Source organism: Necator americanus, chromosome III (assembly GCF_031761385.1).
Source record: "Necator americanus strain Aroian chromosome III, whole genome shotgun sequence".
NCBI classification, from domain to species: Eukaryota; Metazoa; Nematoda; class Chromadorea; order Rhabditida; family Ancylostomatidae; genus Necator; species Necator americanus.
Genome location: NC_087373.1, coordinates 11,532,032 through 11,557,446, shown reverse-complemented (window position 1 = coordinate 11,557,446; position 25,415 = coordinate 11,532,032). Strand labels below are relative to the sequence as shown.

The following is a 25,415-nucleotide window of genomic DNA, read 5'->3' as shown; positions in this document are numbered from 1 at the left end:
TGGAGGTGCAGCCACTGGCATCCTTTTCACTCGTTCCCTAGCCACTGCCATCCATGATGCTCTAAAGTTTCGTGAGTTGACGAAGTCCTTGAGTCGTATCCAGTCGAGTTCTCACCTGGTTCATCCGTGGAGCGAACAAATCACCCCATTTCGTTGGCACCTTCCTCGATGGCATCTGTTTGAATCCACTCTGGCGTTCTTTTAGTCCATCTATGGCCGATTCTTCCCATAATGTGATCGGCCTAACTATGCTTTGCTTTCGATATATATATTCCACGGGATAGCGAAGACGGGAGACTGCTCTTAATAATAGGAGGAGCTGAGAAGACCGGCTAGATGTTGTGTGCGCCGCTTGACCTTAAAAAAACGTCTCTCAACGGCCCTGTGGATAGTTAGTAGCTTCCTGGATGTGACAGCAATGTCTGCCCACTTCTCCGCTACGTAATAGAGCGCTGGAAGAACCGTTGAGTTAAACAGATAGATATGGAACTCTTGGTCCGTAACTTGGTACGTAGCTTCGCCGACGGATGCCTTCTTTCTGTGCCTTCTCTTTGTTTCTGTTCTCCTCCGCGCTTCGTTCAATTCCTTGAGCATCCTTTCTGCTTCATTGGTACTTCTCAAAAAGGAGACGATGTCGCCCACAAAATGAAGGTTCGAAAGGCACCTTCTGTCATCACGTATGCCTCTTTCTTCACAAGCAAGTGATTTCATTATCCACTGCCGTGAACAGTTTCGGCGGTATAGTATCGCCTTGTCGTGCTCTCCTTCCAATGAATACGGTGAGGGGGCGGTCCAAAGACTGTGTCGTGGTGGTACGTCGATCGTAGCAATTGGCTAATGTGGTGCTCAGCAAACATATTGGACGGTAGTTTCGAGGGTCATCTCGGTCATCTTTCTTATTGGGTAAGAACGGTCTTCGAGGTCTTCGCGAAGTCTTCCATTGGTTTGGGAACTTTCCTTCTGAAGATAGGACGTAATGTGTGCCACTAAGATTTCATGAATTAGATTGCCACCAGCCCGAAGAAAGTCTGCTGACACAAAATCAGGTCCGGGGGCTGTGCCAGGCTTTGATGGCGACTCGTACTTCAGAAGGGGGAATCCATTGTGAAGCTTCACCAGTGGGGATGATCGGGTTTGATGCAGGAGTTGATGGACGAAAAAAGTTCTGAGAAGAACCTCTTCTAATAATTTCTATCTCACGACAAGAAGAGGTGCGCGTCCCGTCTTCGCTCAGCAAGGCTACTTCCTGCGGCACTTTAGACTTGTCCTTCTTTGTTGCCTCCTGCCTGTACTTCGATAGGTCTTTCTGCAACGCCTTTCTGCAGCCATTGTTTCCTACTAACCGCCCAATGTGCGACGCAACTGGATCAAACTTCAGAGTCCATCTCTTTTCCAACAATTCAATGGTAGTCTTCAAAATTCGATTCAAGTTTTTCATTCACTACTTCGAAGCAAATTCAGCACAGTACATCGCTCCTCTGCGCAGGAGCTCGTAGTTAACGTTTGAGTCCTCATCGATGTGCCAGTCACCTTGGGACAAGGACTCCTCGAGTATGCAATCGTTTATACAACTTCTCTCCTCCTTCGTCCGGTTGGTGATTATGTGGTCGAGATCCGCACGAGTCGCGCCATTAGGCGATTCCCATGTCCATCGACGATGATCATTTTTCATGAAAAGAGAGTTACCATGAAAGGGGCGAGCGGCGGACAACAGCCTGGCGAGACGATTGCCATTTTCATTCCCGTCCTCCAGTCCAAATCTTCCGATTTTGCATTCCTCTTCCGTGGCTTTTCATAGTTTTGCGTTGAAGTCTCTAACAACTAATTTGTAGAAGACTTCTCGTTGCGGATCACTTCCTCCAGCTCCTCATGAAACGCGTCGAATTCGAGTTCGTAGGCTGCTGATGTTGGTGAGTAGCAGTTAATGATGCTAGTGCGTTTTTGGCGCAGAAGGCGGAGGCAAAGAACGGCAAGACGAGATGACAGGATCTCGTGAGTATCGACAAGACGGACGTCAGATAGATACACAACAAAAGCAACACTGCCTACATTTCGCGACGGAACTTTCTATCCGGGAGAGCATGTAGGTCAGCGTCCTGAGAAAGCTGAGAGTTGATCGCATCTCACCGTCGCCATACCGTCCGACTTCTTGAGACGGGAAGGGCCAAAGTGCAAGGTACTGAAGTAGTATGCATGCTAGATTGGCGAGAAATCATTTTCCCAAAAGTAGCCCTGCCATGGCGAGCTTAGCTTTCACCACAGATAGTCGCCCAACCTATTTATGGATAAGGGAGCCACTTTACGACATTTTGGTGAGACGGTGGCGAATCTTAGCAGTGGAGAATCCCGTGATCCTTCACAGCCTGGGACGGCCTGCCAGAGGACGTCCCTCCGCTGTCCATTGTAAACCGTTGTGGACGTGATTTAGTTGAAAACAGTTACTCAGGGCCATAAGGTGGCTAAAACTTTTACAACATGCGGCGTCAAATAGTTCTAAAGAAGTACAGTGGTAAAACAATTTCACAAAGAAATAAGCTAAGGAAAAAATCAAATAGAACTTCGATTCAGCCAACGGTACGGTGATGATATATGATGCGGTTGTGCTGCGGTGGACCGTAGCGATTTTGGCATCATTCTTCGCTGTAGTTCGTGATGGCCCCACCTCGATTCTAACCACTATTTATGGCACAACGCTTCGAGCGCAGCCGGTTGCGCAACTGCACCGTAGTGTGGTTCATGTCTATATGTTAGTCAGCCTATTGCAGATGAGTGGTTCTTAAAATTGACTGTTGTTGGTAAAAGAGAAACAGTCGGAAGTCCGTATCTGTCAAGTGGAAAGTTAAGAGAACTAGAGCGCAGGCTTGTGCTGTATTTGAGAACAGGAAATATATCTAAAAAATGCCTAGTTTGTCCGGAGAAAGTGATCTGGCGGATTTGACATGCGTCCTGACTGGGTTGAGAAGTGTCCCGCTTAAGGCGAACAAGGCTTAGAATGTCTTCTTTTAATGAAAATCTGCTTGGGGGTGGCTTTATTGGCTATTCGTGCAGGTAATCGTTAAATCGTATTGCAGTTGTTACCATCATTTTGAAGTGGAAAGAAATGACGAATGAACAGTCACCAACAGGAAAGTAGCTCCGAAGGTTCGCTTCTACGCATTTTCACCTCTAGCTGCAAAAGGGGAGCCGTACAATCATTACACTTTGCGCTTGTCCAAGTAGCAAGACATAAGGTTCAAGAATATCTCTAGATCTTCAAAGTCTTGTAAGTGGGTCCTATTTGGAGTTAATTCTATGAGCTTTGTGCAAGACTGTAGAACTGGAACATAGTCAACTTAGGTTGCGACAGCAATTCTGCTCTCACACCTCAACTGTTTGACCCGGAAGAATCGCTTTGCCTAGCTGGTGCTTTTTGCAGCTCACATTGTTGCTAAGGAATATTTCAAGTCGTGATTGAAGAACGAGAGCACAAGGAAAGAACTCAGAGTAAAAAGGTTCGAAACCTTTTTACTCTGAGTAAAAAGGTTGTCAAAGGTTCTTCATTCCTAGACGACTACGTCATAAAACAGAAAAAAAAAACTAATCAGTCGGAATTTTTAGATCCAAGCTTACTGTTACCCTTTTTTGTTCCTCCGAAATCTTTTTAGTTGTAGTACATCCCGACAGTTGTTTTTTTACCTTGTTTTTCAGGATCATCAAAGGATCACTTCTTCACTTCCTTCCATCGCCCGAAGCATCCTTTGCCTTCTACGTTTAAGATTTTTAATGCTTCAATAACAAGTCTTGAATCCACTGTACACAACCCGGATGTGCAAGTTCGAGAAAAGCGCAATGCGATTCCCAACGACAACATCGCTGAAACATGTGAGGGACAGGTGACCGTTTGCACCGCCTCTCGCAGTCATAGCCACTGCGTCACTCGTACTTTCCTTCGGTTCATCCAAGATATCGTCAGTTTCAGTTACAATTCACTCCCGTAGAGTCTCGTACTAGTGAATTGAGGGTCAGTTCGAGACAGCGTTTCTATGCAAATCGTTCGTTGTAATAATCAGACAGCGCCTCAATCGATAGTTCAGCTGCTGTTGGATCACAAGGAAGATATACTTCTAAGCGCAAACCGTCATCTATTTCTGCTAACTCTTACTTGCTGCTATCATTGCCTGTACTATTCTGGATGGTCGTCAGATTTCGACTAGTTCTGGCACTGTTTGCCGTATCATGTGGTCCACTTCTGAACGCAGGTAACTCTTGTGCATCGTTCAGTTTCCAATGTACTATCAAAAAGGGTCTCAAAATCTACGGTCCTCGAAATATATATTGTCCGTAAGGACAAACTGTTCGAAATGTGAAGTATAAGCAAAAATGTTCTGCATAGTGCTTACCTCACACAGGTGAACCTAGAGAAATTTTTAACTAACCAAATGTCATAAATATCGAATATTCAGAATAACTAGAACTCTTTAGTAACGTCAATCAGCAAGACATGTTTTTAATTTCCAGCAATTCCGAACTATGTTCTTTTCTTCTCGAAGAATTCTTGACGTAACTATCTCCAAAATGGTCTGAGAGTGAAGGGGTAATGATGATTAATTGGATTTTTTTAGAATCCGAGTGGCCACCAGTCTCTCTCAACGCCACTGTTGATTCCTCACTTTCCATTGATGTTTGTGTAAAAGCGAACTCTTCAGTGCAATCACCTTCTTCTATTACGGTAAGAACAACTTAATTCAAAAATCCTCCTCCAAACATAGCGAGTAATCATAGTTGCCATCAAGAATGCAAAAGGTTATTCAAGGGGAACACTGAAGTCTATGCCTTGTAACGTCTCTGATAAATAATGCCATAGAAGATCAACGCATCGTTCTTGATTTTTTCTTTTGCATATGTGTACCGACAGAGCTTGCGGATCCTTTCAGATGGGAGTAGTGTCAGATTTGTCCATGTGTGTATACATATACTATGATAGGGGCGTTGTGGAATATCGCTTCTAGGAGATCAATGCATGAACCTTTGCTTGCCGCTTCTGGTAACTGCCACCAACCATCACGTAGGGACCACGAAGATAGATACGTGCTGGCGATTGATGCTGTGTGTCCTCTCAGGAGAGAATGCATGCTTTTCTCGAACCATACACGCTCTTCAGCTCTACCCCGGCTTAAAGTATGTGTTTGTTCTCAAAGAGGTTCTCTCAGTTAGCAACATATAGTGTCTCGATAATGTTTGACACTCTATACAAGAGCACGAATGGTGGCCTCATCCGCCAACGGTTTTTTCGTTGTTGTATAAATGGGTGATTTTGAATCAGATTTACTTTTCCTATCTTTACTCTTACATGTCTCCAACAAATTGAAGTGGTTCTGTTCACAACATTAGCTGGGTATTTTTTTGCTAATCGGCTTTGGGCCTACATTTACGTTCACATTATGAATGGTCATTTCATGCTCTTCTTTTTCCATTTCTTTTTCGCATCTATTATTCCTTGGGAGCGGGTGTAGTGTAGCGGTTAGAGGTTCCGCTTCCTGCACAATCGATCGGAGCTTCGAATCCGCCCTAGTGCTCACCAAGCCTTTCATCCCTCCGGGGTCGATAAATTAGTACCAGACTTGTCTGGGAGGATAAAAACACTGACTTGACACATCGGCTAGCCACCGCAAGTCATTGTATAGGCCAGATACACGTTCGCAAACCTCAAACGATTCTGAATTGAAGTGAACGTGGGGGCGCATCCCAAGCGGATTGATTAACGCCAGAAACTTTATCCTTTATCCTTTTATTATTCCTTGGGTGTTCCATTCTTGGCGGCATGATTTACTTCTTTTTTTTTTACAAAGGAATCACTGTAGCGAATCCTTTCGGTCCTTATGTGGGAGCACTTTTTTTTAATCGTTTCTATTATCTTGTTATTCAAGTCCTTTGGATAAGCTCGGCACCGATCCTCGTTTCTTGTGCTTCTATAACAGTTCTTCATCAGAACTACAGCTGTAATTTGTGCTACTACAAGATTCTTTGTTATCTTGTTCTACTGTTTTTAAGATTCTCTACCCTGTTAACGTTTAGACTCTCTTTCTCTCTTTTTTTCAGATAGAATAACAGACAGCGTAAAGCCACGATTTTTCCTCCTTTAAAATTATTTTTTCAGGGTTTCAAAGTCTATTTTACGCGGAACTCAATAGTTTCCGGCGAAAAGTTCAGACAATGGCAAAATATCGAAGTCCTTACTTCGGAATCGCAATATTGCATTCGACTGGATGGTGAGTAACTTGGATTTTTTCTTCCAACAAAATCGGCGTTTTGTGTGTGTGGTGTTTGCGGAAGATCTATGCGATAAATAAGAATAGGATTCTTGCGGATTACAACACCGTGTTCGAGGTCACTTCGATGCAACGAATGAGTGACGACTAGCAGTTTTGTGTGACTCATTACAGCTCATTGGTGTTTTTGATCGAGATATGAGTTTGCCGCGAGATAACTGGTGATTGGTATGTCCACATGTGTGTCGTCGCAGTAGCCGAGCGTTGACTGGTGTTGTTTGTAGTCATCTGTCAATTTACTTGCGTCACTTAGATTAATTAGCAGTGTCGCAGCATGTCTAGGAAAAACACAAATCTGCGAGCCACTGCAGATGAATTTCCTCCTGGATGTTCTCATAGGTAGTTCAGACAGAGCGATTTTCCTGGAATACTTAATTTAACCAGTTGTTTGACGCATTGCTGACTTTGGAATGGATTCCAACTACGAAGTGTATAGGTCATGAAAATAGTTTTAATCATTAGTTTGTTCAACTGTAAGATTTGTGCAAAACTGCATTCGTCCTTAGCTATCTGAAAATTCCATTCCGTCTACAAGCATTGTTGCGGAACACTCACCACTTACGGGTGTCGCTCGCAGCTGATGATCACGTGAAGAAAAACTCAGCTCGTTTCGTTCCGTCACCTAGAAGGATGGCTCAACGGCACGAAGTCTTTTTATTGATTTGCTTGAGCTGTAGCAAAGATTGGCATTGATCTCTTTCTATTAGTAGCTAACGCATCGACGTTATTGCCTTCGTCAAAGCCTGGAAAGTCAAAGCTGTCGGTGATTTATGCTCTCGATGCCTCATCACCCTACAGAAACCATTCAAATGATAGCCAAACTCAACGAACAACACATCGGCTGGTGCTTATCTAATTTATTGAATCTGCTAACGTAACCGACCAGCACGTGCCATAACTGAGTCGCAAGGGTCTTATAAGGGACCTCACGGCCCGCCCCTTAGATCAAAATTCGCTCGGATCTTGATGTGGGGCTAGTTCGTTTGTGATAGCAATGCACTCATCTTTTGTGTTCATTTTTGCGCTTTTAGGAGTAATACAAAATGCCTCCGGTGTTCTTCATGCCATGATCTCCAGCTCGAAAGGTAACACCTCTATTTCGGAGTTTTGAAAACCTATTTTACGGCATGCTCCGGCTAGGATGGAAAGCTTAGGTTTCGTGAACTACTCCAGATGTTTATTTGCTCCGAATATGCAGTGGTCGTCCCATTTCCTCTATGTCATCATCACTACACGACCTACACGTGATGCACCACTTCTGACCAGGTGATGTCCGCTGATGATATTTCCACATGCGTGATTACGTGATTCTGGAGACTCGCTTGGCATGGTCCAGCTACGTACCGCTCTGGTCATGCTAGAGTGCGTGCAAAGGGATATTTGACTGGAGCGCGGCTTCGTCGGGGCAAGTTTGCTTCTCCCCCCGCATATCCACAGGAAACGTAATCTGAGGCATTTTAGGAAAAGTCGACGGGTACCTCTTTATCGTTCCCCATATCATCAGATGTATAAGTTAGACGAAACGGAATCATTTCTGGGCTGTTCACTACTTCTACCTTCGGTAGGAAAGTCGTCCCTGTCAAGTGACACATTCTCTAGTCGGATATGATGTTGTCATTTTACGAGCCAGATTTACAGACCATGTTTTTTGCTGATTAGTAGGTGCCTCTCTTTTGCGAACTTAATGTGGTACAAACGCGGGTTTAGAAGATTGTCCAATTCGGCCTGGAACGACGCAACAATTACCTATGATATGAAAATTACGTATTCAACGTGCCAATAGTCAAGAACAGTGGAACATGGGCACTAGTCAGGAAGTCTATTTGTACCATGCCTCCGAGGCAACAGATGCTATGACAGTTATGACAGCTTCGATCTCATCGCCCATCTCCACAACTGAATGAGGATCTTTCGCTCGCGTCGCAGTGGTAACTACCCGCAGACTCTAATCCCTCTTGCCTATTTGAGGCACGTTACAAGTAGTTCTGTTCCGAAGCTTGCTTTTTATCGGAGTGGGATTTCCACGAACTCAATGTTAAGTTTCTCTAAATAACGACATCTGAGTCATTATACTAAATGAGAAAGCGAAACAGCTGAGTTTAGCCTCTTGAACACGCACACAACGCTCACAAATGGTGAGTTTTCCGTTTTCACTCTCCACTCTAACTTGACTATATCGAGTCGCAGTGGGTTATGAAAAGCAAACCATAGACCAGAAATAGAAGAAAAATAGGTACCAGAAAGAATAATAATGGAATATGAATCAAGTGAAGATTTCCTCCAGTTGGAAAGGCAAATGCAATTACATAACAACATACTGAATATCGTTTTTAAATATTTTGTTTTTTTTTTTAATTTTAAGATTCTATTGTGCCAAAAACTCTGTCCACGCAACAACTGTGGGCTTTTAGCGCATAACTACGACATAAGGCCGGCTACAATATATCGGCTAAGAGCTACAGTACTGATTAACCAAGTTGAGAGCACGCCTTCAAGACTTATTCTCGTCAATACCAAAACCGCTGGTGAGCATTCATGCGTTCTATCTGATGCTTGTCTATGGATTTTCGAAAGTGGTCTTGTAGCAACGAAGTCTCCTGTGATCCAATCAGTAAAAGTGCTTGTAAACGGAAGTGCGGTCTTCCGGTTCATCAATACTGAGGATGCCGATGCTGTCACTGTAATTGCTATGCTTACTTTTTACAGTTGAATATCGAACTTGACATGTTATCAGATCGTTTTTCCAGAACTATACGTTAGAATATCGCATAGTGTCAAGTTCGGACACCACTTGGACTAAGTTTGAGTTCGAATCAGGGTCATCAAATGAAATACTTATTTCTGGACTCCTGCCAAACAGAACATACGAAGCACGACTATCAGCAAATAGAATAGTCATCCATGGGCACCGCTCAAGAACTGTTACGTTCACTACCAACAATACCGGTAATATTTAAAGTCCTCGACTTTCCAACTTTTGTTGGGCGCCGATATTCATGTAGTACTTCTAACAACATAGGTTTTTTCTGACTACTCATCTCAGATTTTTAGTACTTCCTTGTTAGCGCTTACTGCAAAAAGTTACGGAATTGATGGATTTGAAGGCTTGGAACTGTGTGCGTATACGTTTTTTAGCTCAGCTGCCAGAAGTTTCGTTGGATCCGGTGGAAGAAGTCATTTTGGATCCCGATGTTTCTCTTCCTGTGGAAATAAATTGCAACGTAATGTCATCAGAGCCGTCCAGCATCCAATGGCTGGTTGATGGTGAGCAATATTTGGGTCTTTTCAAAATACTTTCTCATGATTTCATTAAAATTCACCATCCAATTTGGCACGACATACCTTAGGTCTTAGCTAACATGATAACGGCGGCTTACTTTACGTACAACAATGCGTCAGCTGTGACCGCATACGTATGTCCGACCCCTTGCCTGACCTGCGCAAAAGTAGTTATGGAAATATCAACAGGTCTACGTTTCCACTTTGCCTAGGCTGACACATTCAACATACTGCTATACATACATACTTCATATACCATAGAGTGTTGTGGTGCGAAATGAATGGTATGTTCTCGATTAGCGCCCCAAACCCTCCTTCCCAATGATTGGCAAAAATCGGCAAGATTTCAAGATAAACAATTACAACAATACATATCTCACGATCGCACAAATTACAATACAGTATAATATGAACCTTGTGTTCCTGATTACGGTTCCAGACAACCTTCCTAAAGAACGATTCAACGATCTTCCTAGATGTTTCAGACAATAAATGTGGATTAGTTCCTTTTTTATTAGGCGTTATTAACAAATTGAAAATAACCGTAATCAGGAACGTAATAATTCTCAAAGTTTTGCAACTTCTTTTGCAGGTCACAACAGAGTTCGTTAGGTTATTTGCTTTTTCCCAAACGTGTGATGGCATTCAATCTCTCGAACAACAGTAATATTGGTTCTGTCGTTCTCACCATATATTGCAACTCCTGGTTCCATCTCGACACCTCGAGCGCAGTCGCTTACGCAGCTGTATGGGGTTTCAAGTTCTATTTTGATCCGATCATATCAACTATTAATGTAGTAGACTCAAAACGACATGATGCATGGTGCAGTTGCGTATGCGGTTGCGATCAAAGCGATGTACTGGAACGTAGCGGTTAGGATCGAGTGAGGACCCTTGCTACCACCGTTCATTGCTGCAATTCGCGATGGCTCCGCTTCGATTCCAACCGCTCCGCTTCTGGGACTACCTCTTGCGCGATTGCACCGCGCTTAATGTCGTTTTGCTCCGACTATAGGTGGGTGTAGCGCACTCGATAAGAGTGGCTGGATTTGTGGTTGGATACCACGTTAGAACCAACTAAGCCTTTCATTCTTCCGAGGTCTACAAATTGATTCCGGACTTATCTTAAAAGATGGAAACACTAGCCACGGGAATTCATAGTATGCACGCGCTCTCACGAACCTTAAGCAATTCTGTCCATAAAATCACTTTCCCGAACGAGGTAATAAAGCCGAGAGAATGCTCAGCAGCTACAATTGTCCCATCACTAAAAACATTACCTATATTTGCTTGTTGTTTCGTAATTACAGCATCACTGCTAATGCTTTAGGAGCACAATTTCAAGTAGTTCTACACATTTGTGGCTTAAGGTTGTTTTATGACATTCATTTTTACCTTACACAATTGCGCAACAAGTCAAGTCGTTTTGGTTCGACTTTTTTGCAAGCGCCTTCTTCGGTTTATTTCTAACCGCTTTTTTGTCTCTGGAAGCGGTAACGAATTTTCATACAAGAGAAACAGTGAATTCTAGGTCAACCCATTCAAGCTGAACATTCTTTCTACACTGTTACTAGTTCTGCTGTGGATGGACAAAGAACTATCTCTACAATGCACATGAAGTCGAGGTTCTATTATCTTGAGAACACTAAGCAATTGATGATATCGAATAAATCCCAACTTTCATTTTAGAACTCGAAACAACAACGTGACTTGTTTGGCGGTGAACACAGCTGGACAAGTCTCCGTGTCAACTGCAGTGCGTATTCGTGGCCCAGGTAGTCCTCCTTCGGCTGTAACATTGCAGAGCGAACGAGGAGGATATACAGTAGCTTGGTCACCACCTTCACACCCGAATGGGAATATTACGGTAGTTTAGTGCTTTCCGAGCATCCTCTCGATTACAGAACTTCTTGGTCAATTCCAGAAATATGTGGTGTATCACAGTTTCAACAAGGAGGCTCCGTTATCAGACTGGCAAAAACTGGTTCTAGATGGCACTGAAAATAGCGTCAGGTACAAATAATTGCTTATGATGAGCAGCTCTTTTTACAACAGTTCTTCTACCTCCTATTCTAGAGTTATGTCTAATACCGAAGACTCATTTTATGTGCGAGTTCAAGCGGCAGCTGACAGTGGTCCTGGAGTCATCTCAGATATTGTTGCTGTTGAAAAAGACAGTTAGTAGCTAATCTCACTTTATCAATTTTTGATGTTGGTTCCTCGAACGTTTGTCACCACATTTCGAATAAACAGATTATTTTTGATAACTCTATCCTATATATATAAATATATATATATATATTATCAAACTTTGAAAATACGTCCTCTTCCAGCCATCCCGATCTCGATATCTCTCCAATATGAAGACCCGCCCGATAGAGAACCCCTGGTTATTGACCCTGGGGAAAAGGTGTGTGTCAGTATCAATGTGTGTTATTGAAGAAATCTGTTGAAGAAGTTTCTTCGGTTTTTCAGGTCAAGGTTCGTTGTATTGCCCAAGGAAAACCGCGTCCACAGCTACTCTACGTTCTCGCCGAGCAAAATGAGAATCCTGACATTGTGGTTAAGAGCCAACTAACTTTAGCTCATTTGATTGCATTGTACGATAGCTTGTAGGAAGACGTCTGGAGGCCACTCGACACAATTCTCGAGCACGATAATGTTATTGGGGACGTGGAATTCACAACACTGTCGTCAAAAATTTTGCACTGCAAGGCAAAAAGCACAGCCGGTTCAAACTCTTCTTCGCTGACGTTCGTCGTAAAAAGTTTGTGTTCGCAAATTTTAGTAGCACTGGACGAGATGTCTAAACTATCTTGTATGTCCTCTTTGTTGAGAAATGTACTACGTTGGGACTATAAGTTCTGAAAATGTGAGCATCTGTGGTGGGATCGGTTTAGGACCTTTATTTCTGCTTGTGTTTGTAGTAGTACACGGATTTACAAGTCAAAGGAAAATTTTCGTATATATTACATTTGTTTTATGAAACCATGAAACCCTTCATCGTGCTTCGATATTCGCTTTCGTAGGCATTTTTGATGTGTCATGGAGCAAATGATGTAACTTTGAGACTTCCATTTTTCAGAACCAGGTGATGCACCTAATGACATTCAAGTGCTCTCAATAGATGCTCGAGACGTTATTATTGCGTGGAAAGCGCCCAAGTTTCCAAACATGAAGATTGAGGTTGGCCATGTTTCTCTCAAGAAGAAGCCCTTGGTTGCAACATCCTGAACAAGAAGGGCTCATGAGTTTTCCTCCATATAGTTAGTAGAATATTGAATAGTTCTCAACTTCGCCCTACGGAGGTGAAACTCTATTTTGTTTCTTTAGAAGTCCCAATCCCCATATTCAATCCTCCTTTTCTTTCTTCAAAGCCCTCTTACCTAACGTTCTTATCGTATTGTCCTTGTCGTTCAGCTCCATTTAGTCAGCTGGATATTCGTAGTGATTGTCAATGATATTTGTATATTCTCTGATTGCAGTCGTACGAGGTTCTTTTAAACGAGGATATTGAGGAGGATGAAGAATATTGGCAGAAATATGTAACCACGACAAAAGACGACTCTTCAGTTCTAACGCGGTAAAAACACTGTTCAGACTTTTTTTTTTAAATAGAAGTATAGTCCCCTGTAGTTAATGAGCGAATAAAGCTTCTAGATTGTCGCTGCCTGCAGAACAGCTGAAACCATCTCACGATTACTTCATACGTGTACGTGCTGTAAACAAAGGTGGAACAGGACCACTCTCAGAAGCCATTAAGTTCACCACTCCAAACGGAGGTTAGTGTTAGCTGCGACGTGAAGGCATTTTAATGTATTGAATGCTTAGGTCCGGAAAACCCTCCTACAGAAGTCAGTATTGACATAAATGAAGCGAATATAGCCGTGGTACGGTGGAGCAAACCAAATTCTACTACGGAAATACTCGTGGGTGAAACACGTTGAACTTCATAGAAATTTGAAGAGGAAAAACTTTGGTCAAGGATACTTCTCAGAGGAGTGTGGATATAAAGAAAACAAATCCAATGTTTTTTTTTAATTCATTATATGCTTTCTTTTGGCTTGGATTATGAATTTGCACAAACAGCGAAGCTAAGTGGCAGCCATCGAAAATTACATAAGATTTTTAGTTTTTCCAATCAACCTTCCGCTTCCTTTTCAAAGACATCTCTGACAGCACCTCTGAGATAATCATAAATGTGGCTCCACTAAATGTCTCACCGGATACGCGTTTACAGAATCTACTGCGCTTAGTAGCAGCATTCTACGAAATTGGAGGTCTTCAGATCCCTTGTGAAACGGGTAAGGCCAGGAGCGTAGATCACAACAATGAGTGTGATGACACTCAGTTCTGCCCAGTAATCCAGGTTCCTTTTACAATGCAACTTGTTACGCGATAGAACGTGGGGAATACTTTTGACGTCCAACGTCCGCAATCCAGTCCATATAACTCAAATAAGCATCAGAATCTCTTCATCCAAATCTCCCCCCATTCTCAATCTCTTCATTCATCATCTACGATCGCATACGCGTCGCGAATTGCTAATTGAATTGTTCTACTACCAGTAATAAGTTGCATCGTTAGGGACAATCGTGCGACCTGGATTGTTTCACACCTCATTTCAAGATTTCCAGTTGGAATTGGACGTCCTTGAAGCACACCCCTGACATACTTGAATTAAACGACGACGGATGTTATAACCTAATGCCGTTTATCAGCATTTTCGTCGAAGTGAGTCGTCCTTGAACATATCAGAGTCCATCCTGTACGATCTTCAGCCTGAGTTTGCGTAGAATCTACCCAGCCGTCGCTACTCCACAAGCGGCGTAATTTTACATCTCGTCTCAAGTGTCTGTCGGTACCCAGTTTCTTCAGGTCTTCCTTCACCACTTCCGTGCAGAGCTTTCTTTCACACCCTGGTGGCCTTTTCCACTTTAGGTCTGAGAGCATCTTCAAAGCAACTTGGACAAAGCGTTCTCTCATGAGGTGACCAAGAAAGCTAAGACGGTCTCCTGCGACTACTTTGGAGTGCCCGGCAAGATGATGTTTTCCTCGCGCTATCCGCTGGTACACCATATCCACTTCTCAGTAAGGTTCCTCGTTATGGTACACAATTAGTCAAAAGTGGCTAAGCTTCCGCCTGAACAGCTTTTTTTCTACGCACTTGAGCTTCTCCATCACCGTTGACAGCGCTGGCCAAGTTTCCGATCCGTCTTTCGTGATAGAGCGAATTGCGGATAGGTAGACTCGCAGCTCGTTGACAATGGGGTTGTACCATATGTACTTCGTTAAGGAGTTGAATGCAGAGCTGGCCTTGGCGCATCTTTGCTGAATATCACTCTTTTAGCTGCCATCGTTTTTCGTTTTTCAGCATGCAACCCAAATAACAGAACTCGTCTACAAGTTCACTTGGTTGTCCGCTCACTTTGATTCCTGGTAAAGGTACTGCGGAGAGCCGCATTTGCTTACATTTATCAGGGGAAGACGTACACCGTATACTGCAGCTCTGTTCGATACAAGGTCGACGAAATATTACTAATATTCGCTGCTTGAATCGAATATTACTACATCGTCGGCATTCTCGAGGTCGTCCAAAGGACGTCGAAATGGTCCAAGAACCACATCAACGGGAAATTGCGCAACTGTTCTTTGCAATATCGATATCATCGACGGCAAAGTTGAACAAGAAATATATTAGTCTTCATAGCGAAGTAACTTGTTGCGGATAGTCACACCCCATCTGCGGTTCGTTGGGTGTGGGCAACATCTGCTGCTTATTTGCGTCATAGTAGTGGAACGGTGTTGAGTTCACTGCGTAATAAGTTGCATCGTTGACGAAGCGAAGACACAAAGGGTTACTCCAGACACTTTTCGCGGGTTTTTTAAGGAATTGTGAGTGATCTCTCTCACACTCTTGAATTACGCTCCTACTTCTCCTATCTAGTCCTTCAGAGATAACAACATCGCCTTCAATTTGACACGGCACTGCTATGGCCTTGTCGATCGAATTCATCTAGTACAGAAGATCGACAACAGTAGCGCCGCTATCCGTTGCCTCCTGACAATTTCCACTGAACCACACGTAAGTGTTGGCGCGGTAGGACAGTTGTTTTGTCAGCTCTCGCTCTCGAACTCAGCTACTTTGACTACTCTAATTACTGTCGAACTAATAATACCCATGGAATTCACTATGTATGTACGAACACGCAGAGTCGGCATCGAGACCCAGAGATAAATGTCTAAAACTTTCTAATGCTTTTGGAAAATAAAACCTCCTCATTTTAAGAACTATGTTATTTACTTCACGAGAGACCTGGGAATTTCGAACGAGGACTATCGTGAGTGGCAGACGGTAGAAGTGCCAGCAACCGAAACCACGTAAGTTTGACCAAATACGGTTTATAGTTATTTTTTTTGTGCATAGAATGACTGAAAAAGGTCAGTTCGTACGCTTAGGCGGGGCACATGCTATCGTTCACGATTCACAAGTTCCACCTTAGATTACTCAACACTTTATTATTTTCTCTTACGATTTATCCCCTTAGCATTATTACATTGCATACATAGGTACATAGGTGGGTCATACATAGGTGTCAATTGAAACAATTAAGATGACTTCCAATTATGCCAAGAGCGTAACATTCAGTGCTGAAGAGTAATAGCATTTCTGTGTTATTGCTGACAAGCTTTAGTAGTGGTGTTGTCTTCGGTTTAGAAGCACGTGAAGATTGACTTTTTACTTGAAAGATAACTGCTTTGGAAGCAAGATTCGAAGAGTCTCAGTATACGCTGGGATTCTTGTTCTGCCACCTATACGCTGTGAGGAACATGAAGAAACCTTGTTTATCGTTCAGATTTAAATTCGACCACCAAGTTGGCCTGAAACCAAAGACGTTCTATCGTGTAAGAGTGAGCGCCAAAAATGATGTCGCAGAGGGTCCAGTCAGTGAAACAAAAGAGTTTGAAACTGCTCATTCTGGTTTGTTAACTTTCCAAATATTTTAGTCCATTGGTAATCGCTTGCTTGCTTGCTCGACCAAACAAACAATTTCCACTTGTAACAATATATGCGATGTTGCAGAATTGCCCATTCCCACGGATATTAGGACCAGTGTAGGAGAGGACAATAGTCTAACTATCACCTTTTCAGCCGTAAGAAACCCTGATGATCATTCAAGTGCAATCGAGGTAGTTGGTATTCATCAACAAATCTGGAGATCATCGCGTTCAATTGTGACATTGTTTAGCGCTACAGAATTGAGTTGGCGCAGTGTGACGATGTTTTCAACGCAGTATGGTATCCGGTCAATGCAAGCAGTGTTTCCGTAGATGATATGAGTTCTCAGGTGAATTTACACTGATATTAAAATCTGTCTTTAAGGTTTCCTTTTTCAATTTTCTGCACTCTTTGAGACCCTAATAATAGAACACAGCATAAATAAAAATAAACGTTTCCGTCGCTTCATTGTAATTGCCTTTCATTTGCGGTGAAAAACCTTTGGATGAAACCTGGAGGTAGTATATATATATATATATATACATATATATATATATATATATATATATATATATATATATATATATATATATATATATATATATATATATATATATGTATATATCTACTATATAATAAGGGCTTATTCTGTCACGTGTGTTGTGTGTGTGTGTGTGTGTGTGTGTTAGTACGAAATTAAATGAGGTGCGACGGGTCCACCGGCGTCAGTTAATGCCTCGAAGCTAAAGCTATAAAATGAGGTGTAAGTCTATCGCGCCAGATAGCGTTAAAGGCGGTGCGACGGGTCCATGCGCCAATAGCCTTGAAGGGGTGCGACGGGTCCATCGGCGTCGGATACCTATAGAAGGGGTGCGACGGGTCCCACGACGTCGGATACCTATAGAAGGGGTGCGACGAGTCCATCGCGCCAGATACCTTAGAAGGGGTGGACGGGTCCACGGCGTCGGATACCTATAGAAGGGGGTGCGACGGGTCCATCGGCGCCAGATAGCCTTAGAAGTGGGTGCGACGGGTCCATCGGCGTCGGATACCTATAGAAGGGGGTGCGACGGGTCCCACGACGTCGGATACCTATAGAAGGGGTGCGACGGGTCCATCGGCGCCAGATAGCCTTAGAAGGGGGTGCGACGGGTCCATCGGCGTCGGATACCTATAGGAGGTGCGACGGGTCCACAGCGTCGGATTGCTATAGAAGGGGGTACGACGGGTCCAATGGCGTAGAGTTGGTGCACCGATGATAGATACCTTTAGAAGGGGGTGTGACGGGTCCAATGGCGTCGAGTTGTGTGCCGGCGTCGTAAAGCTGGAAGTTGTAAAGTTTTATAGTTGTAACCACTTTCGGCGTTGCGCTCCACCTACTCGGCTCCGCTGTTCCTCAGAAACTGGATATACACGTTCAAACAGCTGCTTAAATAGTAGCACGCTGTTTTGTGATCTGACGTGGAACGCTATCTTTATGTACGATGATGTTGTCCACGTCATTTCATGTTAACATTATTCTGCCGTAACTGTTAGGGAACAACAGAAACCCATTCTTCGAATACCACTTTAATCGTGTCTACACTGTGTGGGAACAACGAATGGTGTTTTGGCTAATAACCTTTAGGGTCGGTAATTTCGTGAGTGCCGTTCGCAGTGAAGAGTTTGCGCGGGAGCACATTAAACCCGAAAGCTGTAAAATTGGGTGCCGACGCGTGGAACTGTTGTACGTATTATTTTGCATAATTTTTTTTTTGCGTGTCGCGAAGTTAATGGCACTTGCGCCGTTTGATACCCGTGTACTGCGCGCGTTGTTCATCACCTTATGACTCCTCCGTGCGTTTGTTTTTGCACTTTGCTGTTGTATTGTGTCTCGAAAGTGGAACACGAATAACCGCTGTTAATGTAGCCAACCTTCTATTTACAAGAACGTTACCTTTATCATCATGATCTTCTTATTTTATGTTAAACTCATTTTGATAGCTTTAAATAAACTTCTTCGCGTAATGTTTAAATTGTTTATATTATATTCACCTGTGTTTGTAGTTTGTATTTCAAATGTGACTGAGCGTTTAAAAACTATAATTTTTTCTTTATATCTTAAAAAGAAAATAACAAACAACATGAAAACAACTTTATTATTTAAAGAATATCTCCACTAATTTTTAATTTATTTAAGTATTTTTTTGTTATATGAGTCCTCCTTGTATATATATATATATATGTATATATATATATATATATATATATATATTATATATATATATATATATATATATATAAGGAAAAAAAAAAAACTGCTTTGACAACTCTAAAAACCCATAAGAACCCATCGCGTATTTGGTCGCAATTATGGTTATCTGTTTGCTATTCTTTCATTTTGAAACAGAAGTTTCAGGAAGCTTTTTTGTGAAGAAAAACATTGTACACAAAAAGAATAGGTTTTTGGATGGCTTCTAATCCCTTCAATATCTTATGTAATTATAGAGCAACATCTGTGGGTCCAGTCTCTATTAATACTTAAAAGCAGTAAGACGAAACTAACAGTGGTGGGGTCCCTGTGGACAAATGTAGAGCTCTCGGTGTAGAATACGTGTAAGACGGCTACGGGGAAATAAGTATGAGGGGGAAAGAGGGCTCTCATTATTTAACTCCGTTCAACTGGTGTTGGAAGCCAGCCACTAGCTGCACCATATACTGCGGTCACCAGTAAGTGGTTGAGAACAGCATTGCCTTGTATGTAACCTCAATGTTTCCTTCTTTTAGGTTTCCATAACTATAGATGGTTCACGACTTGCCCGAAGCAGTATGTACTGGGTGAAAATCACTGCAGCATTGGACAACCCTAGTCGATTTGTACAAGCATCGAAACCACGCTGGTTCAGGACAGGAGATGGGAGTAAGCATAATATTTAATCTAATCCTATTGAATTAAGAGTTTCGTAATGCAATAGTCATATCCTTCTTGAATAGTTCTATAGTTTAGGGCTCAGAACAAAAGCGGAAATTGAAGGCAGTCCTGTGATGGAGAAGGAGCCGAACCTGTTTGAAACGTTGCGACTTGTATGTCGTGCCGAAGGAAACCCTTCCCCAGATGTGAAATGGTATTGGAACAACGGCATCATCGAATCCGAAAAGGAAGGATGGACAGTGCAGCAGGAGCAGACCGAAAAAAGCACAGTGTTAGTCACATTTATTTTGTAATACTTAGACACTCGAAAATATAGTTTGATGATGCGATTTAAGGTCCGTGCTAACACGGGGCAGCGTTCGTGAGTCAGGTGTCGCACTATGCGCTGCTCGCAACGAAGAGAGCAATGCAACTGCACAGATTGAAGTACGGGTTCTAGGACCTGGCAGCGCTCCAAGAGATGTGCACGCTATTGGCTGGAGGAATCAGATTAATGTCACTTGGCAGGAGCCTCTTATAGCTAATGGAGTTGTAATGGTAGGCACTCGAACATTGAGGGTAGTAGAACGAGGTCCCAAAAATGGCATTTTTTTAGTGGCATGATATTGAAAATCGCAATGCTAAGAAGCTTTCATATCGTTCCTTTACTCTTTGACATAAAATTTAGTAGCCTACGTGCGAGGACATTGCCTATTAGCTAATTTAACAACGACTAATTCTTAGTTATTCATAGAAGTACATCGTCTACTACGCCTTGCAAGATGCAACGGACTTATCTGACTGGGAAAAATTTGAGACTGATGGGACAGAAATCCAGCTTCCTGCATCATCTCCTGAAACACGTTATCTTGTGCGAGTGCAGGCAGCGACAGCTGATGGGCCTGGCATCATATCTGACTCCATTGAGTGCTACAGTGATAAATACTGTACGTTTACGCTTAAATAAAACCTTGTGACGGAACTCTAATCTGGAGTTTCAGATCAAGCGATTGTCCTGGATCTTGTTACTACTAACATAAATGACTTTGAAGCAGAACCGAATCAGACCGTTGTTCTCAGATGCAGTGCACGGGTAAGACAGTACTTCTTGACCGCTTGTAAACGAAGTAAGATGTGATAAACCTTCAGGGCCAACCGATTCCAAGAATTTTCTATGCATGGGACAATGACAAAGAGAACGAGATTACGGATGTGTTAATTACTGAAAGCACTCACCATATCAGCGGACTTTTTGAGAACAGTGCACTTACCAATCGAACAGTGGTTTGCCGAGCAGAGAACAAACACGAGAGTGTGAACATCAGCAGACTCCTCATTGTACGGAGTAAGTAGTTGTAGCCCGATTATCGTATGGCATGGGAACGAAATTTGTATATGTGTCCGCTTGCCACGAAATTTTTCACATAATTTGAAGGTTTTTTTTTCTTTCTGACATTTCGAGCCGTGATGAACCTCTAATATTTCGCGTTATGACACAGGCTTTTTTTTTGAAAACGATAGTATATAGAACAGAAATGGAATTATGGAGGTGAGTACAAAAAACCAGAGCTACCTAGAATAAGCAGTAACTCTAATAGGAATGACACTTCAGCACTGGTTGTGGGGAAAATACGCTCACAATAATACAGAAAACTTATCTCGAACGAAACATTGGTTCGACTACATAGCGGTAATTCTGTCGTTACTGCACATGCTAACAGAAGGAGCCAGATCTGCTAGGAACACCCAGTTTTGTTTATGAGTTCCTTTCGAATATTGGCTGCAAATGGCAGCAGAATCCATTTTTTAGATTACTGTACTCTTTCAGCACCTCCAAGCAGTTCCACAAATTTACTGCTAGTATGCAAAACGAGCGGTCAGTCTCTTCGAGTGCTCATCACTCGAAAGCAGGAGAAGCTAAATTATCCAAGAAGCCGTGGAACATCAGGAACAAATATGTCACCTCCTGCTTCCAACTGTATTCGTGTTGCTCTTAAAGGCAGCATACTATGAAATTGACGGCATTCAGATCTCTGAAGGAAAAGATGGAGTTAAGGGTATATATCACGAGTATAAACGCGACCACTCTCAATCCCCCCACCCCCTGTTCCATCTGTTCCAAGTTCACCAACGATTAGTTTGCCACCGACTTTTTTACTCCATGCGAAAGAATCCATTAGGAAACATATCGGAAAAAGTAGTGATACAACCAGAATTGTCTAAATCCACGCTGTGCACTACGTGCAAACAAGCAGCTACTCAGCTGACATTTGTGAATACTTCTTGGTGATTTCATACTTAAAATTAGGTGCAGAGGAAGCGATGCGAAGGAATTAATCAGATGTTATAGATACAGTTGCTACTTTCTCCGAGGAACGAAAAGTGGTGGAGGAAATGGAAATGACTTCTCGACAGTATAGATTGATAACGTTTTTGCAATACGACACAACAACTATAGAAGTTATGTCGTCCTCAACGTAGCTGGAAGCAGCAAACGGTCATCCGTGAGATGAGAGACAGGTGAAAACACCCAAAAACTAACAATTAGTAGCACAAAATATCACGAAAAGAATAGATTGATTCAAAGACTGGATGGGAAGTAAATAGAACGAATTGTAAAGTACATAATGGCATATAAATGTGAATATAAATACAAGAGAATGTTATAACCTTTACTCTGAGCAAGTTCCGCAGGCAAAATTTTCCACCATAAAAATATGGAAATGAGATGCTCCTGCACTGCCATAAATGGGGGGAAAATACTAAGGAAAGTAACTCAGATATCACTGGCAAGTAAATTGTCGAAATCGAACAAAGTCGACTATGCAGAGTTTAGGGAAGGAAAATTCTGTGTCGGATGATACTTTTGCAAAATGTTCAGTGGCGGCGATTGTATCTAGTACTTGTGAATGCCAGTGCTCATTTTCATTTCGTACAATTTTAGAACCAGGGGATGTACCAACAAATATAACCTGGTCTTTCGATGAGAATGACAGTCTGCTGATCGATTGGAGTAGAATTCTGTACCCTAATGGAAATGTGGTAAGCCCTGTACTGAGATTTGAGTTCCTTTTTTTGCAAAAGTCATTATAATCTATTCAGACCTATATTCTCTATCTTTCGAACTTTGTCGACCGCGTGTCGGGGCCACCGGTGCGTATTCCCCAGGTTCCCTATAACGTCAACGTAACACTTCAAATTTCCGCCGAAAATGAGTGGGGTGAAGGGGAAAAGTCAACTCCTGTTACCTTTTTAACTCCTCATGGTGGTAGGTGGGATTTTTCTATGAGGGTTCGTTTAAGTACTCTTTAAAGCATTCAGGGCCACGAAACGCTCCAACGTTGACTTCTCTACTTTCTAAGGATATGAAAGTGACTATCTCGTGGCTGCCTCCAACTCTACCAAACGGGGAAATCAAGGCAGGCAAGAGAATTGCAGAGGAATTCAATAGCGAAGACCATGGCGGCATTTGTAGGGCTACACAATCTACTTCAAGAAGAGCGAGGAAAGTGAAGAACACGCGTGGCAGTACGTACAAGTGAACGCTAATCGCACACGTTTTACCATAGATGAGTCCATAGGTCTGGAACAGGATGCTCACTACAAAATGAAGATTTCTGCTACTAACGAAAGACACGAAGGTCCAGCTTCGGAGGTGACAATAAGCATGATTTTGAGAGCTTCATAAGCGTTATTCTCCAAATTCACAAACATTTAGATTTCGTGGTTTGACACGTACGTCGATATTGGCGAAGATCTTCCTGCTCCAGAGAACGTGACAGCTTACCTTCGAAATTCTTCACTTGTCGTACATATTCCACTGAAACACGCCTACCAGGTAAAATATCTCCTTAGATATGTTTTGACCTTTTCATATAAATCATTTTTTATCTTTGATCATCTTGATAATATGCGTTCGTGAACAACTCCAAGAAGAAAGCAAGAAAAATGAGAAAAGCTCAATTTTTACAGTTTATGAAAATTCATAATTAAATATGTTGGGACTAAATTATCTCTATAACTTCCAGAATTTCATCATTTATGTTCGCCCAGAGTCCAGCGAGCAGTACTGGAAATACGAAGCCGTGAATGTGACAGAAGCACAGGAGACGATAATAATTCGGCATTTCCCTTTGGACAAGAATGATAGGTGAGCAAAGTCATATGCAAAGTTCTGATATCTGTGCGGTCACCGCTGAATGCGTTTAACCAAGCTCATACCATCCGACCATAGTGAATGGTGTTCTGCTTCTCTGACAAACAACGACTCAGTTTTGCTCTTTGTTCAATGTGCTACTTGGGGCACCGTCTTCGCTACGGGAGTGTCGCATCACCCTGGTTGAAATCGCTCGGTTTTGGCTGGACAAAATTACTAATTCTTTACAGTTTTCCACCAGTTGTCAAATTAAGTGAATATATAGTAGGGTCAAAACTAAATGAAGCAGGTGCAATTGCGTAAGCGGCTGCGCTCGAAGCGGTGCGGCGGAGCGTAGGGGTTAGAATTTAGCGGGGGAGCCTTGCTCACATGATTCCTCGCTTTGGTTCAAGATGCTCCCTTATTGATTCCAACCGCCACCTATGCATTCTCTTTAAATTTTGCATGACACACTAACCTTCTGTGAACTAACTAACTTTGGAGTGATGTTGTTCTCATCAAATAACGCTTGGATAGTGGGGTTGGCACAGCTTTCGTCCGTACATAATGGCGCGATTTATAAATCTTTTGGAATTATCGGCATCTTTGGTTACTAATAAGATATTTTTAGCCAAGGGATTGAGTGATAGCTGTAGTCGGATCAAAATGACATGAAGCACGGTGCAGTTGCATAAGCGGTTGTACTAAAAGCGGCGCAGCGGAGAGAACGATTGGAATCGAGGTGGAACCGTCGCGAACTGCAGCAAGGAACGGTGGTAGCAGAGTTCCTCACTCGTTCTTCTGTTCGTTCTCGTTCCCTAACTGCTACACTCCACCGAAACACTTCCAGCGCAACCGCTGATGTAACTTCACCGTGCTTCATGTCGTTTTGACTTTACTACACCTATGCTTATTTGACTTACGTTTTGGACAATTCCACTATTTGCCTGCTTAAAGGCAGCATAGCATGGATCTGACGTGGTATGGATTTCTCATGGAAAGCTTCTATACAGGTTTGTAGATTGCGGAAAACCAGGTGGTTCTGTTCATCTCTCCGTGATCGTCGTAAGAAACGGCATGGGAATCACTTTTGTTCCCACGAGGTGCCTTAGAACGCGCCTCTACGTGCACATTCCAATGTTAATGCGGCGCGTGCACAGGGGTGGCGAGTTGCAATGCAACCCGTCGTTGCAAAACGACGGCTTACGGGCCATCTTTTACAGCGACTACGGAGAGAAACGGAACCGCCTGGTTTTTCCCCAATCTACAACCTTGTATCGAAGCTTTCCATGGGAAATCCATACCGCTTCAGATTCATGGTATGCTGGTATGCCTTTAACTTGGACCATTGGATTGTTAGAATGATACTATGAGACTGATATTGTTGTTTCAGTTATCGAATGAAAATTTCTGGCTTCAAGCATGGGAGAGAGAGTAGGTCATCCGAGGAGTTTGCCCTTACTGTTGACTCTGGTATGTTCCAACTAGTATTGTCTAAAGGATATTTCTCAACTGCATTACTTTTTTTCCTTTAATTGGTTTTCTTAGACCCAACGGAAATATTGCCACCAAGATCTGATGAGGGAGAAACAACTAAGGCACCTGCATCAGAAAAACGGCGGATAGTCAAGGAACCACCACTATAATTAGGTTTCTAGCATATTTGATTGCGATTGTCTTTCCTATGCAAGTTTACGAGTTTCTTATTGAGTTCCCTTATTCTTTTTGGTACTATTCGTGATAGCTGTCTTTTCTGTATCATTGAGTTTTTTTTTATTATTTTCGTGCTAATTTTCGATCCTC

General features: G+C 42.6%; 2 protein-coding genes across 3 annotated transcripts; one reads left to right on the top strand and one right to left on the bottom strand.

The window, feature by feature from the left end:
- Positions 1-1,441: 1,441 nt before the first annotated feature.
- RB195_009279 (uncharacterized protein) lies at positions 1,442-1,672 on the bottom strand (the record flags this gene model as incomplete). Its single annotated transcript, XM_064189768.1, has 1 exon — positions 1,442-1,672. One exon carries the CDS (start codon positions 1,670-1,672, stop codon positions 1,442-1,444), a length of 231 nt encoding a protein of 76 aa, XP_064047351.1.
- A 2,499-nt stretch (positions 1,673-4,171) lies between these two features.
- On the top strand, positions 4,172-25,258 carry RB195_009278 (uncharacterized protein; the record flags this gene model as incomplete). 2 transcript variants are annotated; one of them, XM_064189767.1, is made up of 36 exons in its annotated part: positions 4,172-4,238; positions 4,602-4,708; positions 6,137-6,248; positions 8,720-8,833; positions 8,894-8,988; positions 9,056-9,254; positions 9,444-9,572; positions 11,119-11,212; positions 11,277-11,454; positions 11,512-11,600; positions 11,664-11,764; positions 11,921-11,997; positions 12,063-12,146; positions 12,204-12,354; positions 12,673-12,773; positions 13,073-13,170; positions 13,248-13,369; positions 13,419-13,516; positions 15,877-15,968; positions 16,445-16,569; positions 16,672-16,778; positions 16,838-16,936; positions 19,354-19,486; positions 19,574-19,769; positions 19,834-20,035; positions 20,232-20,424; positions 20,479-20,570; positions 20,627-20,822; positions 22,422-22,519; positions 22,580-22,745; positions 22,799-22,896; positions 22,953-23,132; positions 23,196-23,315; positions 23,506-23,627; positions 25,006-25,085; positions 25,161-25,258. In XM_064189767.1, the coding sequence occupies 36 exons, from the start codon at positions 4,172-4,174 to the stop codon at positions 25,256-25,258; spliced, it is 4,413 nt and encodes a 1,470-aa protein (XP_064047349.1). The 2 variants fall into 2 exon arrangements, with proteins under 2 accessions (XP_064047349.1, XP_064047350.1); XM_064189766.1 differs by having other exon boundaries at positions 12,063-12,149.
- Positions 25,259-25,415: the final 157 nt, after the last annotated feature.